This window comes from Triturus cristatus, chromosome 2_2 (assembly GCF_964204655.1).
Source record: "Triturus cristatus chromosome 2_2, aTriCri1.1, whole genome shotgun sequence".
Classification (NCBI taxonomy): domain Eukaryota; kingdom Metazoa; phylum Chordata; class Amphibia; order Caudata; family Salamandridae; genus Triturus; species Triturus cristatus.
Genome location: NC_140582.1, coordinates 1,265,376,677 through 1,265,391,302, shown reverse-complemented (window position 1 = coordinate 1,265,391,302; position 14,626 = coordinate 1,265,376,677). Strand labels below are relative to the sequence as shown.

Sequence of the window (14,626 nt, the reverse complement as noted above, 5' to 3'; positions counted from 1 at the left end):
AACATTTTTTAATATACAATACACAATTAATACATCATTCTATTGAACATATTAATGTATATTTTACAATATTCATTTGTTTTTAACAATAAAAAGTAAATTATTACTAAACATGGCAAATATTATGCTATTTAATACAATTTATTTTTGATCAAAAGGGTATTTAGTCCTCTGGAACGCGTAGACCCTCGGTTTGAGTCGTCACATACTGTAACTACATACTCTGTGGGAAAGTTATGTCAATCCTGGCTGCGACATTCCACCTTAGCATCTGTCAAAGTTCATTTATCGAAGTTACATGACAAAATAGATTTGAATGATTTTGTTAAAGGTCCTGTGGGTGGCAGAACCAAAAGGTGGGCGTATGCTATTTACAACGAAGTGTGGAAATTGTCGCAAATTGAGGCGGCTTCCAGATTGAGAGCTATTGACCAAGCAAACATGGAAAAGGTTTTAGCCGTTATAGATAACAGCATTAGCACTCTCTCTTCCAGAATTTATACATTAGATAATATTGTTTCGTCAGTTGTTGATATTGTCCATGATGATATGTCTGTGTTATATCATGGTCAAAACCAGTTGCGTTCTGTTATGCAGTTTGCATGGACATTGCAGACGTTAAAAGCAGGGAGGGTCCCTTGGGACTATTTGAACACTACATCGTTATTCCTTCCCTTTAACCTTACTGATAAGCTGCGATTTATGTCCATGAAAGATGCTACATATTCATTATTACATATTGAAAACTTAGAACCGTTACCTTTCTCTGTGGCGGAAATCAATTCAGCCACGTGGATTATACACGGGTTGATAACTCTACCGTTCGCACTTTTTAAGTTTACGTCTTGTATGAAACATTATGCTCTGGGTAGATATGAACAGCTGGGCACCGCTTTAATACATGAGGTTTGGTCCCTCTCCTTTACTTATAGATGTACTAGGGACGGAACTGAGGTTTTTCTGAAGGGTGAGGAATGTACCACGACACCAGATCATTCCTTGGTATGTAGGCACATTCAATTACACGGTGCATGCAATGTACAAGCCCCGATTTTGGCCTGCGTCCTACGAGGTGTCCCAGTGCCTGTGATTACGCCTTCTTTCACGCTGCTTGCAAACGGTAGTTATTTAATTTTGAATAATGAAGCTTGCTGCGGGATGTTAGTGGGAATCCCATATATAGTAACTGTATCGCAGAGGGTTGTCTGCTGCAATAATGTTCTCTTTTCACCCCCGCACGGGCGGCTGGATGTTTCCATCTGGCCTTCGATTCCAACCTTGAAAGCAGAGTTCAACAAGTTTAGCAGAATAAGAGCTGTATTGTCCCAAAAAGAGGTGCCATTGACTTCCTCTCGTGAAACATTTGTCCTTCACGTTGCTAATACGCGCACTGAGGTACAGGCGGTTTTGAATACTGACCTCCCCCTACATTTCGGAGCTTTGATCCAAACTATTTTCAATGCCTCGTCCACGACCGGCCTGGCTCATTTTTTTAAACTTGTAGGCTCAGGCCTCGTGACCTCTTTCCAAACTATTTTTGGTGTGATTCCGGCATTTTTTCATTCGATTTTCTCGAGCATCTTTGGAGGTGTTCTGCTGCTTCTGGCGCTGGTGGCAGGTGTGCTGCTTTTACTTTTCATACTACGGAATGGCTGCTCTTTCTGTGCCACACGAGCACCTGTCCCGTCTGCATCTTCTTCGTGATAGGATGCTTGACTTTTATGGTACTCTGCCATTGGCGACTTTAAGCCTGGCATATGGATTATCCTTCAGGTATTCCTACTTCACCTGCGTGCAACCTGTATTTCACTGCCTGGATTGTCCCTTTGAATGGCCTCTGGATTTGTGCTTGACCAACACGGTGTCTCCGGTGCCGGATTTCGATCGACTGATGAGGCTCTTAGTGTCTCACGAGTTGGCCTGTTCTGGTGTCCGGATTATGGCCTGTGGTACGGCGCATGGTATCCTGGGTAATTGGGACATATCAACGGCTGCCTATGACTTCTTGGCTATGAGCTATTTAGAGGAACATTCCGGTTGCCCTCTGATTGTGCCAGAGGCTCCGATGGTTGAAGAACACGTATGTTCCTTTTCTTTAATTAATTGGATGGCTGAGACTTTTAGTGGCCCTGCAAACGATTTTTTGTTGGAAGCAGTTGCCACGTATGCTGCCTATACATTCATGGATTAACTGAACTATCGTCCTTTGCGCCTGTGCACCTGGACAGCAACCTAGCGCAGCATTCATTTTTTTTTTTCTAATCATTGTGTTACTTATAGTATTTGGATGATAGTAGTTGTTAACATATGAAGTAAATTGTACATTTACTTAGCAAGTTTAAATAATTTTTATCAGCTATCTAAGTAGACATGGATAAGGTAGTTTATAAATGTTTTTACATCTAAGTTTCTGGTCGTTGTTGATAAGTTGAACATGTTTTGTTTTCACTCTAAAGAAGAACAGTTTTTAAATTAGGGAGTTTATCTACTTTTTGCTAAGTTCGAATGAAAAAAGCAATGGGATTTTACTTACTTGAAGTGTAGTATGACGTTTTGTAGTAGTAGTCGTAGGTTTGTATTCTCTTCTCTCAGCAAGGTAACCGTTTTTCTCCAAGTTTGGCCCAAAAATGGTAAATTACGTTAAGTGTATAATTGTTTTTATATTAGTGAGTTAATTAATGGTAGCTTTTGATTGGTTCAATTAGTGAAATTTCAAAATCATTGGTCGAGAACGTTATTTAGAATTAGAAAACCGTTAAATAATTATATGTGTGAATAGTTTTGTAAAGTAAAATAGTTAAAAAAAGTGAGTAAAATAAAAGAATAGTGCATATCGAGTTGGTAATAAAAAGACGATATTTTTTGTATATTTCTATCAGCAGATAGGTCGTCGATGTTACTGTAGTCGATATATATGTCTAAGGTCATGTTATTTAAAATAAAGTCGATCATGTAGTAGTCGATATTTATGTTGTCGATATTAGTGTGAACGATGTTAGGGTTGTCGATAAAAAAACATCGATATTTGTGTGAATCCTTGTTTAAGTATAGGATGACGATATTAATGTAAGCGATATTTTAGTGACGATATTTATTTCTGACGATATTTATGTTAACGATATTCCATCATGGAACCGTCCTCTGATGGTACTAGAGGCTCCAGTTGTTGAAGAACATGTGTGTTCGTTCCCCTTACTAAACTGGATGGCAGACACTTTTGCAGGATGTTCCAATGATTTCCTCTTGGAAGCTGTTGCTACTTACTGTGCTTATACGTTGATGGATTAACTTGGATGTCGGTCAACATTCCTTTGCACAAACTTTTTGATTTTTTATTCGACATTTGCGCCCTGAGCATTGCCGTTAATTTTTCCATCCAAATTTTTTTCTCCGTTTATGTTTTTTTTTCTCTTCGAACCTACACTGCCATTATATGGATTTCCAATTTGTGCACTTAGTTCCGTTCTATCGAACTTGAACTCTGCGTTCCTTAATTGTACCCCTATTAGTTAGTGGTCCGATCAAGGGGGGGTAGTGAGGGCTGCGATTTATATACATACATTGCTATGTTGGCATAAGCGCGTTAGATGTTAGAAAGCCATCTTGCCACTTTTGCTGCTTTTACACACAACACTGCAGATACATGTTATTATTTGAAAACTGCTTGCTCGCCTTTTTCTTCACATGAGAACTGCCTGTTGTTCACATCCCTAGACGTGCGCTGCGACCTTGGTCTGAACATTGTGTAAAGAAACAGTCTGGGTCGCCAGACAATACATGTTTTCAAGTTCAGGTGGATTGGCCCACTATTTAGCCATAACACGCACACAGCTGCAAATACCTGAGAGTCTAGAGCTTTTAATATTGCAGTCTGCATGCTTTAACACACATTCTGAAGAAGAGCTTTCCCAGGAGCACAGCACACCTGATCCTGTGATGTGATTCAACTAAGCTGATCTTTACGGTATGGGGTTCCCCATTCAAGCCTAGAGACCATTTATTGATATAATAATATTAGTTTACTAGCGAAAGGAAGGTGGCTGTATTCCACTGTCATTTGTAATATGATCTCTCCTTTCATTTTTTATGGTATTGTAACAATTCTGATGGTTTTGATTTTAATCTTTGTCTGCTTATGTTAGCCAAAGTACTGCATTTTAGGACACTCTTTAAACTTTGCCGTGTCTCTGTTGACTCTTGTTGTGGACTGATATGAGAATAATAACGAACAGGTATTTCTGATTCCCACCATTCCTGAAAGTACACTAAGTCGCTTGTTCTGGGTTGCCTATACATCGGGACCTCCGAGATAATACGGATAACGAGTGGGACACTGATGCTGGTTGGATAGGGGTTCTGGGTTCTGAGGTGAGTTTTTGGTACACCACAATTCACTGAGGTCCTGGTTTCTTGCACATAGTTCTGTGCATGAGCAGAATCCCTGCACCATTGGTGGTCTTTGTGGTGGCAGTATTGGTAGTGGTGGTATTGGTGGTGGTGGTGGTATTGGTGGTGGTGGTATTCGTGGTGGTGGTATTGGTGGTGGTGTTATTGGTGGTGGTGGTGGTATTGGTGGTGGTGGTAGTATTGGTAGTGATATTGTTGGTGGTGGTATTGGTGGTGGTGGTATTGGTGGTGGAGGTATTGTTATGAGTAGTGATGGTATTAAAGGTGGTGGCGATACTGGTGGTAGTGTTGTTGGTGGTATTGGTAATTGTGGAGGTATCGGTATTGGTGGTGTGGGTACTGGTGGTGGTGGTATTGGTGGTGGTGGTATTTGTGGCAATGGTGGTCTTTGTGGTGGCAGTATTGGTGGTGGTGGTATTGGTGGTGGTGGTGGTATTGGTGGTTGTGGTGGTGATGGTAGTGGTGGTATTGGTATTGCTGGTTGGTGGTATTGGTGGTGGTGTTGGTGGTGGTGGTATTGATGTTATTGGTGGTGGTGGTATTAATGGTATTGGTGGTGGGGGTATTGGTGGTGGTGGTTGTATTGGTGGTGGTGGTATTGGTGGTCATTGTGTTGGTGTTATTGGTAATGGTAGTGGTATCGGTATTGGTGGTATTGGTGATGGTGATGGAATTGGTGCTGGTGATATTGGTGGTCTTTGTAGTGGAAGTATTGGTGGTGGTGGTATTGGTATTGTTGGTGGTATTGGTATTGGTGGTGGTGGTACTGGTATTGATGGTGGTGGTGGTAGTGGTATTGGTGGTGGTGGTATTGGTGGTGGTGGTATTGATGTTATTGGTGGTGGTGGTATTAATGGTATTGGTGGTGGTGGTATTGGTAGTGGGGGCACTGGTGGTGGTGGTATTGGTGGTGGTGGTATTAGTGGCATTGGTTGTCTTTGTGGTGGCAGTATTGCTGGTGGTGGTATTGGTGGTGGTATTGGTGGTGGTGGTATTGTTGGTGGTTGTTTTGGTAATGGTGGTGATATCGGTATTGGTGGTGGTGGTAGTATTGGTAGTGATATTGTTGGTGGTGGTATTGGTGGCGGTGGTATTGGTGGTGGAGGTATTGTTGTGGGTGGTGGTGGTATTAATGGTGGTGGTGATACTGATGGTAGTGGTGTTGGTGCTATTGGTAATGGTGGTGGCATCGGTATTAGTGGTGTGGGTACTGGTGGTCGTGGTATTGGTGGTGGTATTTGTGGCATTGGTGTTTTTTGTGGTGGCAGTATTGGTGGTGGCGGTATTGGTGGTGGTGGTGGTGTTGGTGGTTGTGGTGGTGGTATTGGTATTGGTGTTGGTGGTATTGGTGGTGGTGTTGGTGGTGGTGGTATTGGTGTTGTTGGTGTTATTGGTGGTGGTATTAGTGGTGGTATTGGTGGTGGTGGAATTGGTGATGGTGGTATTGGTGATGGTATCGGTGGTATTGGTGGTGGTGGTATTGGTGGTATTGGTGGTGGTGGTATTGATGTTATTGGTGGTGGTAGTATTAATGGTATTGGTGGTGGTGATATTGGTGGTGGTGGTGGTAGTATTGGTGGTGGTGGTGTTGTTGGTATTGTATTGGTGGTATTGGTGATGGTATTGGTGGTGGTAATATTGGTGGTCTTTGTGGTGGTAGTATTGGTGGTGGTGGTATTGGTATTGTTGGTGGTATTGGTATTGGTGGTGGTGGTACTGGTATTGGTGGTGGTGCTATTGGTGGTGGTGGTATTGGTGGTGGTGGTATTGGTGGTGGTGCTATTGGTGTTGTTGGTGGTATTGGTGGTGGTATTGGTGTTGGTGGTATTGGTGATGGTATTGGTAGTATTGGTTGTGGTAATATTGGTGATATTGGTGGTGGTGGTATTGATGTTATTGGTGGTGGTGGTATTGCTGGTGGTGGTGGTGGTATTGGTGGTTGGGGTAGTAGTAGTAGTGGTATTTATATTGGTGGTGCTGGTATTGGTGATGGTATTGGTGGTGGAGGTATTGTTATTGGTGGTCGTGGTATTGGTAATGGTGGTGGCATCAGTGGTATTGGTGGCATTGTTTGTGGTATTGGTGGTGGTGGTATTGGTGGTGGTATTGGTGGTGGTGGTGGTATTAGTGGTGGTATTGGTATTGGTGGTGGTGGTATTAGTGGTGTTGGGGGTATTGATGGTGGTATTGGTGGTGGTGGTATTGGTGGTGGTGGTCGTAATGGTGGTGGTATTGGTATTGCTGGTGGTGGTTTTGCTGGTGGTGGGGTAAATTGTCTTGGTGGTATTGTTGGTATTGGTGGTGATGATATTGGTGGTGGTGATATTGGTGGCGTCATTGGTGGTGGTGGTATTTTGGTGGTATTGGTGTTGGTGGTGGTGGTGGTATTGGTGGTGGTGGTATTGGTGGTGGTGGTGGTATTGGTGGTGCTATTGGTGGTGGTAGTATTGATTATGGTGGTGGTGGTATTGGTATTGGTGGTGGTGGAAGTGGTATTGGTCGTGGTGGTATTGGTATTGGTGGTGGTGATTTTGGTGGTGGTATTGGTGGTGGTGGTATTTGTGATGGTATTGGTGGTGGTGGTGGTATTGGTGGTGGTGGTCGTGGTGGTTTTGGTGATGATGGTATTGGTGATGGTATCGGTGGTATTGGTGGTGGTGGTATTGGTGGTGGTGGTATTGATGTTATTTATAGTGGTGGTCTTAATGGTATTGGTGGTGGTGGCATTGGTAGTGGGGGCACTGGTGGTGGTGGTATTGGTGGAGGTGGTATTGGTGGCATTGGTTGTCTTTGTGGTGGCAGTATTGCTGGTGGTGGTATTGGTGTTGGTGGTATTGGTGGTGGTGGTAGTGGTGGTATTGGTGGTGGTGGTATTGTTGGTGGTGGTTTTGGTAATGGTGGTGATATCGGCATTGGTGGTGGTGGTAGTTTTGATAGTGATATTGTTGGTGGTGGTATTGGTGGTGGTGGTATTGGTGGTGGAGGTATTGTTGTGGGTGGTGGTGGTATTAATGGTGGTGGTGATACTGGTGGTAGTGGTGTTGGTGGTGTTGATAATGGTGGTGGTATCAGTATTGGTGGTGTGGGTACTTGTGGTGATGGTATTAGTGGTGGTGGTATTTGTGGCATTGGTGGTTTTTGTGGTGGCAGTATTGGTGGTGTCTGTATTGGTGGTGGTCGTGGTATTGGTGGTTGTGGTATTGGTGGTGGTGTTATTGGTGGTGGGGTTGGTGGTGGTGGTATTGGTGTTATTGGTGGTGATGTTATTAATGATATTGGTGGTGGTGGTATTGGTGGTGGTGGTGGTATTGGTGGTGATGGTGGTAATGGTAGTGGTATTGGTATTGGTGGTGGTGGTATTGGTGGTGGAGGTATTGTTATTGGTGGTGGAGGTATAGGTGGTATTGGTAATGGTGGTGGTATCGGTATTGGTGGTGGTGATGGTATTGGTGATGGTGATATTGGTGGTGGTATTGGTAGTGGTATTGATGGTGGTGGTGATGGTTTTGGTGGTGGTGGTATTGGTGGTGGTGGTGGTATTGGGGTGGTGGTGGTGGTATTGGTGGTAATGGTATTGGTATTGGTGGTGGTGGTATTGGTAGTTGTAGTATTTGTATTAGTGGTGGTGGTATTGGTGGTGATGGTGATGTCGGTGGTGGTGGTGGTATTGGTGGTGGTGCTATTGGTCGTGGTGGTGGTATTTGTGGTGGTGGTGGTGGTATTGGTGGTGGGGGTGGTATTGGTGATGGTGGTGGTATTGGTGGTGGTAGTATAGGTGATGCTGGTATTGGTGGTAGTGGTGGTATTGGTGGTGGTGGTGGTGGTGGTATTGGTGGCATTGGTGATGGTATTGGTAGTGATGGTGGTGGTATTGTAATGTAATATATGTAATGTATAAATATTTAAATAGCGCAAGAAGACTGCGACCCTACGGGTATCCAGGCTCTCAGACAAAACAAGATATTTTAATACTGAGGGGGGCAGAACAGGGGACATCATGCTGCTGGAAAGAGCCAGGTCTTGAGGCTCCTTCTGAATTCCATCAATGGCTGCATCAGTCTAAGCTCGTGTGGAAGCTCGTTCCAGATTCGGGCTCCAACCACACTAAAGGCCCTCCCACCCAGTCTTGTCCGTTTAAGCCTAGGCTGTACCAGCCAGCTGGCATTGGATGACCGCAGCTGCCTTACGGGGGAATATCTTAAAAATCTTTCCTGGAGCGGGACCGAGCCCGTCCCGTGGATTGCCTTATGAACCAGGCAGAGGGACTTGAAAAGGAGCCTCTCTCTAACCGGCAGCCAGTGTAGTTCTCGTAGTGCCTTAGTGGAGGAAGAGTCAAACTTGCGGTTTAGTGCCAACTTAGCTGCGGCTGACAGAACTCTCTGTAGCCCCTGCAAGATGTATTGAGGGGCTCCTAGATACAGTGAGTTACAATAATCCATTCTGCTTAGCACTGTGCTCCTGATGACCGCACTACGGGAGTCAACAGGCAGCAACGGAAGAATATGGTGTAGAAGCCGCAGCAATCCAAAGCAGATGCTGGATGTTTTATTCGCCTGTGAGTCCAACTGGAGGTTGCTATCAAATAAGACCCCAAGATTCCGTACAGTGCTAACTGGGACCAATGGGGCCGTGTCCGGAGCAAGCCTAAAGTCCACTGGTAGATGTTGCATCTGCCTAGTTGGCGCATAGTACAACAGCTCCGTTTTGTCTCCATTGAACTGCAGACAGTTTCTCTGTAGCCAGTCAGTAGTCTGCCTCATGCAGCTTTGAAACTGCTCCAAAGGAACTGCCCGCTTGCCTCCCAGGGAGAAGGCCAGTTGTGTGTCGTCTGCATAATTAATCAGCTCCACCCCGAATGCCTTGATGCTAGAGAATAGCGGCTGCAGATATATGTTGAACAGGATGGGGCTGATACTGGAGCCTTGTGGAACTCCAAAGTCTACGGGGGTATTTTCTGAGGAAAAGGGACCCAGAGTCACCATTTGGTGTCTCCCCGCTAGGTAGGAACAGAGCCACTGTAATGCCTGACCTCCCACACCAAACTCCTTCAGCCGCCCCAGCAAGATTTAATGACTCACGGTGTCGAACGCGGCTGACAAATCCAGGAGCACCAGAACAGCGGTGCTCCCGCTGTCCGCCCGCACACGCATCGAGTCCAGCATGGTGACTAATGCTGACTCTGTTCCGTGGCAGGGGCCGAAGCCAAACTGATCCTTGTCCAGCAGGAGGTTAGCCTCTAGATAGCCCGAGAGAGACCTACTCACGACCTTCTCTAAAATTTTGATGGGGAAAGGGAGGAGAGAGATAGGCCGGAAACTGGCAGGAACAGTTGGATCCAGGGTTGGTTTTTTAATGAGGGGAGAGACAACTGCCTGTTTCCAGCTATCTGGAACCAGACCCTCTTCCAGTGACTGGTTGCAGATCTGACACAGCCAGGGGAAGGTCAGGTGGCCATATGGCTTCCAAGCCCTCTGGGGCAGGGGGTCAAGAGGAGAGCCAGAAGAGATGCTATGTGCCGTTGTACCAAACGACACTTCCGTAAAATGCGGGAAAGTGGTCAGAGAACAAGACCTGCCCGATCCCTCATAGGACATCTCCTTGTCAGAGTCCTCGGCCACTGTCGCAGTGCCCCTAAAAAGATCGGTTATCTTTGTCACCTTATCCTTGAAATAGGTGGCAATGTCATCACACAGTCTTTTTGATGGTACGACTTTATTTTCAAGGCAGCTTGGGGCCGATAAGGATTTGACAATTGTAAACAATTCCCTAGCCCCATTTGGGGCTTGCACTATGGAGTTGGCATAAAAACTAGCTTTGCGCTCCATAACGAGCTGCTTGTACCTGCTCTGTGCAGATCTCAACGCCATCTTGTCCCTAGCAAGGAATCCCTTCCTCCATTTTCTTTCGGCCTGCCTGCAGACCTGTCTTAACAGTCACAAAATCATCATGATACCAGGGCGCAGATGGTTTACTCCTAACTCTTATCTTTTTTCTCGGGATTAGGCAATCCAATTCGTTAGTGATGAACTTGTGGTAAGCGGTATAATTCGCCTCCACCGACCTAGAGGCCTGAAAAAGGCTAACTGTGGGAGGGGTTAGCAGAACGCCCATTTTGGCCAGTTTGGTCCAGTTTCTGCCCTCTCTAAATAGTGCTGGTGTTTTATTTTGGGTTAGAGTATCTGCTAACTTAAAGATTAAACTGAATACAATGATGGTCTGTCCAGATTAGGGGCAGGACATTTATGAGTTCAGCCTCCGCCTTGCTGGCAAAAAGAAGATCCAGAGTATGACCCCCTTGATGAGTAGGAGAAGTAACTAATTGATGAAGTCCGAGGTCATTGCAGCTGGACGTCAAGTCCCGCAACTGGCTCTTTGTGCTGACGTTCTCCCACCAATTAAAGTCACCCAAGACAATCATTTAAGAATGTGTGAGTGCCAGATTGATAATAGTGTTCAGGAGGGGTTGCAATGGAGTATGACGCCCTGGAGGGCGGTAGCAGATCAACCCTGTGAGTAGATTGCCTCTAACGCCGTGTAGCGAAAAAGCCATTGCTTCAATTCCCTCCATCTCGTCCGTTTGTAACAAGATGGGCCGAAGTTCCTCACTGTAGATTAGTCCCACCCCTCCTCCCTTGCCCCCCTGCCTGGGTTTATGCAAAAATTTAAAACCCTCGGGGCAGGCGGAGCCAACCTCCGCTGCTGCATCTGCCCTTATCCAAGTTTCTGTGAGAAAAAGCGCATCCAACGACAGATCTTCTATTAGTAGTACAATTTCTGTGTGGTGCTTCACTAAGGATCTACAGTTCAGCAACCCGCAGTTGAGAGTACTCGACTCCCTTGTGCGCCTGTAGCCTGTCCTCACTCCCAAGTTAGAGAATTTCTTAACAAACTTAGTCTGAGTGGATGCGGTATAGCCCATCCTGCCCCCTGTCTCTAGAAGCTGTAATCTAGACTACAGGCGGCGTACCTTAGTGCCAGTGGCAAAGTCCTGAGTCGTCCTGTGCGCGTCCGAAGCGCGGATGGGCGCAGACGGGCTTGCCTCTGGCGCGCCAATGGTGCGCCAGCGGCGTGCCCGCTGCGCGCGCGCTGCGCGCTTGCATAGTGGCTAGTTTTATATCCGGTCCCCCCGTGGTGTAAGCGCCCCGACCAATATGGCGCTTACCACGCGCCTCCGAGCCTGTTCCAAGATTGTGTCAATACAACAGGGAGTCGGAGGAGGTCCCGCTCGAGTAGCAGGTGAGAGCAAATGATTTTAAAGTGCGGGTATGCGTATTAGTGAAACGGATATCAGCACAACATAGGAACACAATAAAACCCGAACCCGGTCTAGCGTCTAAAAGACTCAGAAGACCGAGGTCCAGCAGCACAATTGACGGCAATAAAAGAATATTAAAAACAATTCAGCGTGAACAGCCGCGTGAACAGCAGCAGTGACCCCTGAAACAGCCGCTCAGCTGCTCTACAGGAGTGCGTTTTGTCAGAGTAGGCTGCGTGCTTGCATAGTGGCTAGTTTTATATCCGGTCCCCCCGTGGTGTAAGCACCCCTACCAATATGGCGCCTACCACGCGCCTTCGTGCCCGTTCCAAGATGGTGTCAATACAACAGGGAGTCGGAGGAGGTCCCGCTCGAGTAGCAGGTGAGAGCAAATAATTTTTTAAAGTGCGGGTATGCAGATTAGTGAAACGGATATCAGCACAACATAGGAACACAGTAAAACCCGAACCCGGTCTAGCGTCTAAAAGACTCAGAAGACCGCGGTCCAGCAGCACAATTGACGGCAATAAAAGAATATTAAAAACAATTCAGCGTGAACAGCTGCGTAAACAGCAGCAGCGACCCCTGAAACAGCCGCTCAGCTGCTCTACAGGAGTGCGTTTTGTAAGAGTATTGGTGTTGGTGGTGGTATTGGTTGTGGTTTTGGTGGTTATGGTGCAATTGGTGGTGGTGGTATCGGTGGTGGTGGTATTGGTAGTTGTAGTGTTGGTGGTATTGGTGGCATTGGTGGTGGTATTAGTGGTGATGGAGGTGGCATTGGTGTTGTTGGTGATATTGGAGGTGGTATTGGTGGTGGTGGTATTTGTATGACAGGACCAGGGTACCCCAGTGTGTCTCATTCACCATCACGCTGGTTCTGGATTGAGGGGATAGAGACCCTGACATGGCCGGGGTACCCCAGTGAGACTCATTCAACATCACGCTGGTTCTAGATTGAGAGGAGAGGGTCCCTGACAGGGCCAAGGTACCCTAGTGAGTCTCATTTACCATCATGCTGGTTCTAGATTCAGGGGCTAGAGGCCCTGACATGGTTCAGGATACCTCATTGGGTCTCATTCACCATCACGCTGGTTCTAGATTGAGGAGGTAGAGGCCCTGACATGGCCAGGGTACCCTAGTGAGTCCCATTCACGATCACGCTGGTTCTAGACTGAGGGGACAGAGGCCCTGACATGGCAGGGGTACCCCAGTGAGTCTCAATCACCGTCACACTGGTTCTAGATTAAGTAGATAGAGACCCTGACATGGCCAGGGTACCCCAGTGAGTCTCAATCACCGTCACGCTGGTCCTAGATTGAGGAGGTAGAGACCGTGACATGGCCAGGGTACCCCAGTGAGTGTTATTCACCATCATGCTGGTTCTAGATTGATAAGGTAGAGGCCCTGACATGGCTGGGGTACCCCAGTGGGTCTCATTCACCCTCGTGCTGGTCCTAGATTGTCTCCTGCTCTGTATAATCTGCACTGAAGAGATTCAGGTACAGGATGGGATCCAGGACAAGGTAAGAGATCCAGTGGCTCGCAGGAACAGAAAGAGCAGTCGTTCATTAATCCACAGGGAATCAACCAGCGGAAATACTAGTGTAACTAGTAAAGATACACTCAAGTGTTCTGAGTAAGTCAAAGGAACCTTTGAAACCATCTGACACTGATGTTAAATTGTCTTTTCCTATTTTCAGACTCTTGAAAATGTTGCTGAAGGTCGTGTTCTTTCTTCAAGTGCTCGGCACTTGTTTTGCTCTATGTGAGTGTTTTTTTTCCTACTACTGTATTTTAATATTAATGTATATGACATGTTATATTTCTGAGAAAGTGAGAGAGAGAGAGAGAAGAGACAAAGAAAGAGTGAGAGAGAGGAGACAGAGTGATAGAGTGAAAGAGACAAAGAGGGAGAGAAAGAGAGAGAAAGGGAGTGAGAGAGAAAGGGAGAGAGAGCGAGAGAAAGGCAGGTAGAGAGATAGAGAGAAGCAGAGAGAGGGAGAGAGAAAGAGAGAAAAAGAGAGAGAGAGGAGACAACGAGAGAGAGAGAGAAAAAGAGTGAGAGAGAAATGGAGAAAGAGAAAGAGAGCAAGAGAGAGAGAGAGTAGACAGAGCGAGAGAGAAAGAGACAGAGAGAGAAAAGGAGTGAGGGAGAAGGAGATTGGGAGAGAGGGAGAGAGAAAGAGAGAGGAGACAGAGAAAGAGGGAAAGAGAGAGAAATACTTAGAGCGAAAGAGAGAGAGAGGGAGAGAGAAAGACAGAGAGAGAGGAGACAGAGAGAGTGAGAGAGAGAAAGTGTGTGAGAGAGAGAGGGAGAAAGTGAGAGAGAGAGCGAGAGGGGACAGAGAGTATGAGAAAGAGAAAGTGTGGGAAAGAGAGGGAGAAAGTGAGAGAGAGAGAACGTGTGCATTCCTGCTAAAGGAAGGAGTACTTCTGCACAGAGAATCACTTTCTTCATAGCTGTGGGAATTATGAAACTAGAATAGAAAGCTGAGGACCACCAATACTGCCAAGTGTTTCCCAAAGATCAGGAGGCTGAGCAGATTCAGTGGGACCTGCACAGTTAAGTATCTGAGAACCAAGATGTCTGGAGTGAGGGAGGGTCTGTGAGGTGAAGTCCCAGAGAAGACAAGAACCATTTACAGGCCCATCACTGTCTGAGGTGAGCCACCATCAGCACACACACCTACACTGCCTCTTTGTTACACACATTCTGCCAAAGTCTTCTTGTTGGTATAAACAACACGCTAACACCTTCTGAGAGTACCTCTCTGCTGAGGCCCTCTGCAGACAGAGGTTTACAAGGCAAGCTTCAATGAAAAGCCTGATCCATGCAAGAATCTTGAACCCAACAAGCACTGGTGCCGCTTGTTAAAGGCCTTAGTGATGGTTTCAGAGGGGGCATTATTGTTGTGATTAGAAACCCCAGGAACTAGTCTTTATATCACATGAACCTCACAATGT

The 14,626-nt window shown here is 46.2% G+C and overlaps 1 protein-coding gene across 1 annotated transcript in view; it reads left to right on the top strand.

Annotated features, from left to right (window-relative positions):
- LOC146863561 (CD5 antigen-like) overlaps positions 1 to 14,626 on the top strand; it is a 1,059,357-nt gene that overhangs the window by 116,042 nt on the left and 928,689 nt on the right. Inside the window, exon 2 of the mRNA XM_085643023.1 lies at positions 13,363 to 13,427. Coding sequence (XP_085499149.1) covers positions 13,373 to 13,427 — 55 coding nt within the window. The 5' untranslated portion in view covers positions 13,363 to 13,372. The remainder of the gene's footprint in view (positions 1 to 13,362; positions 13,428 to 14,626) is intronic.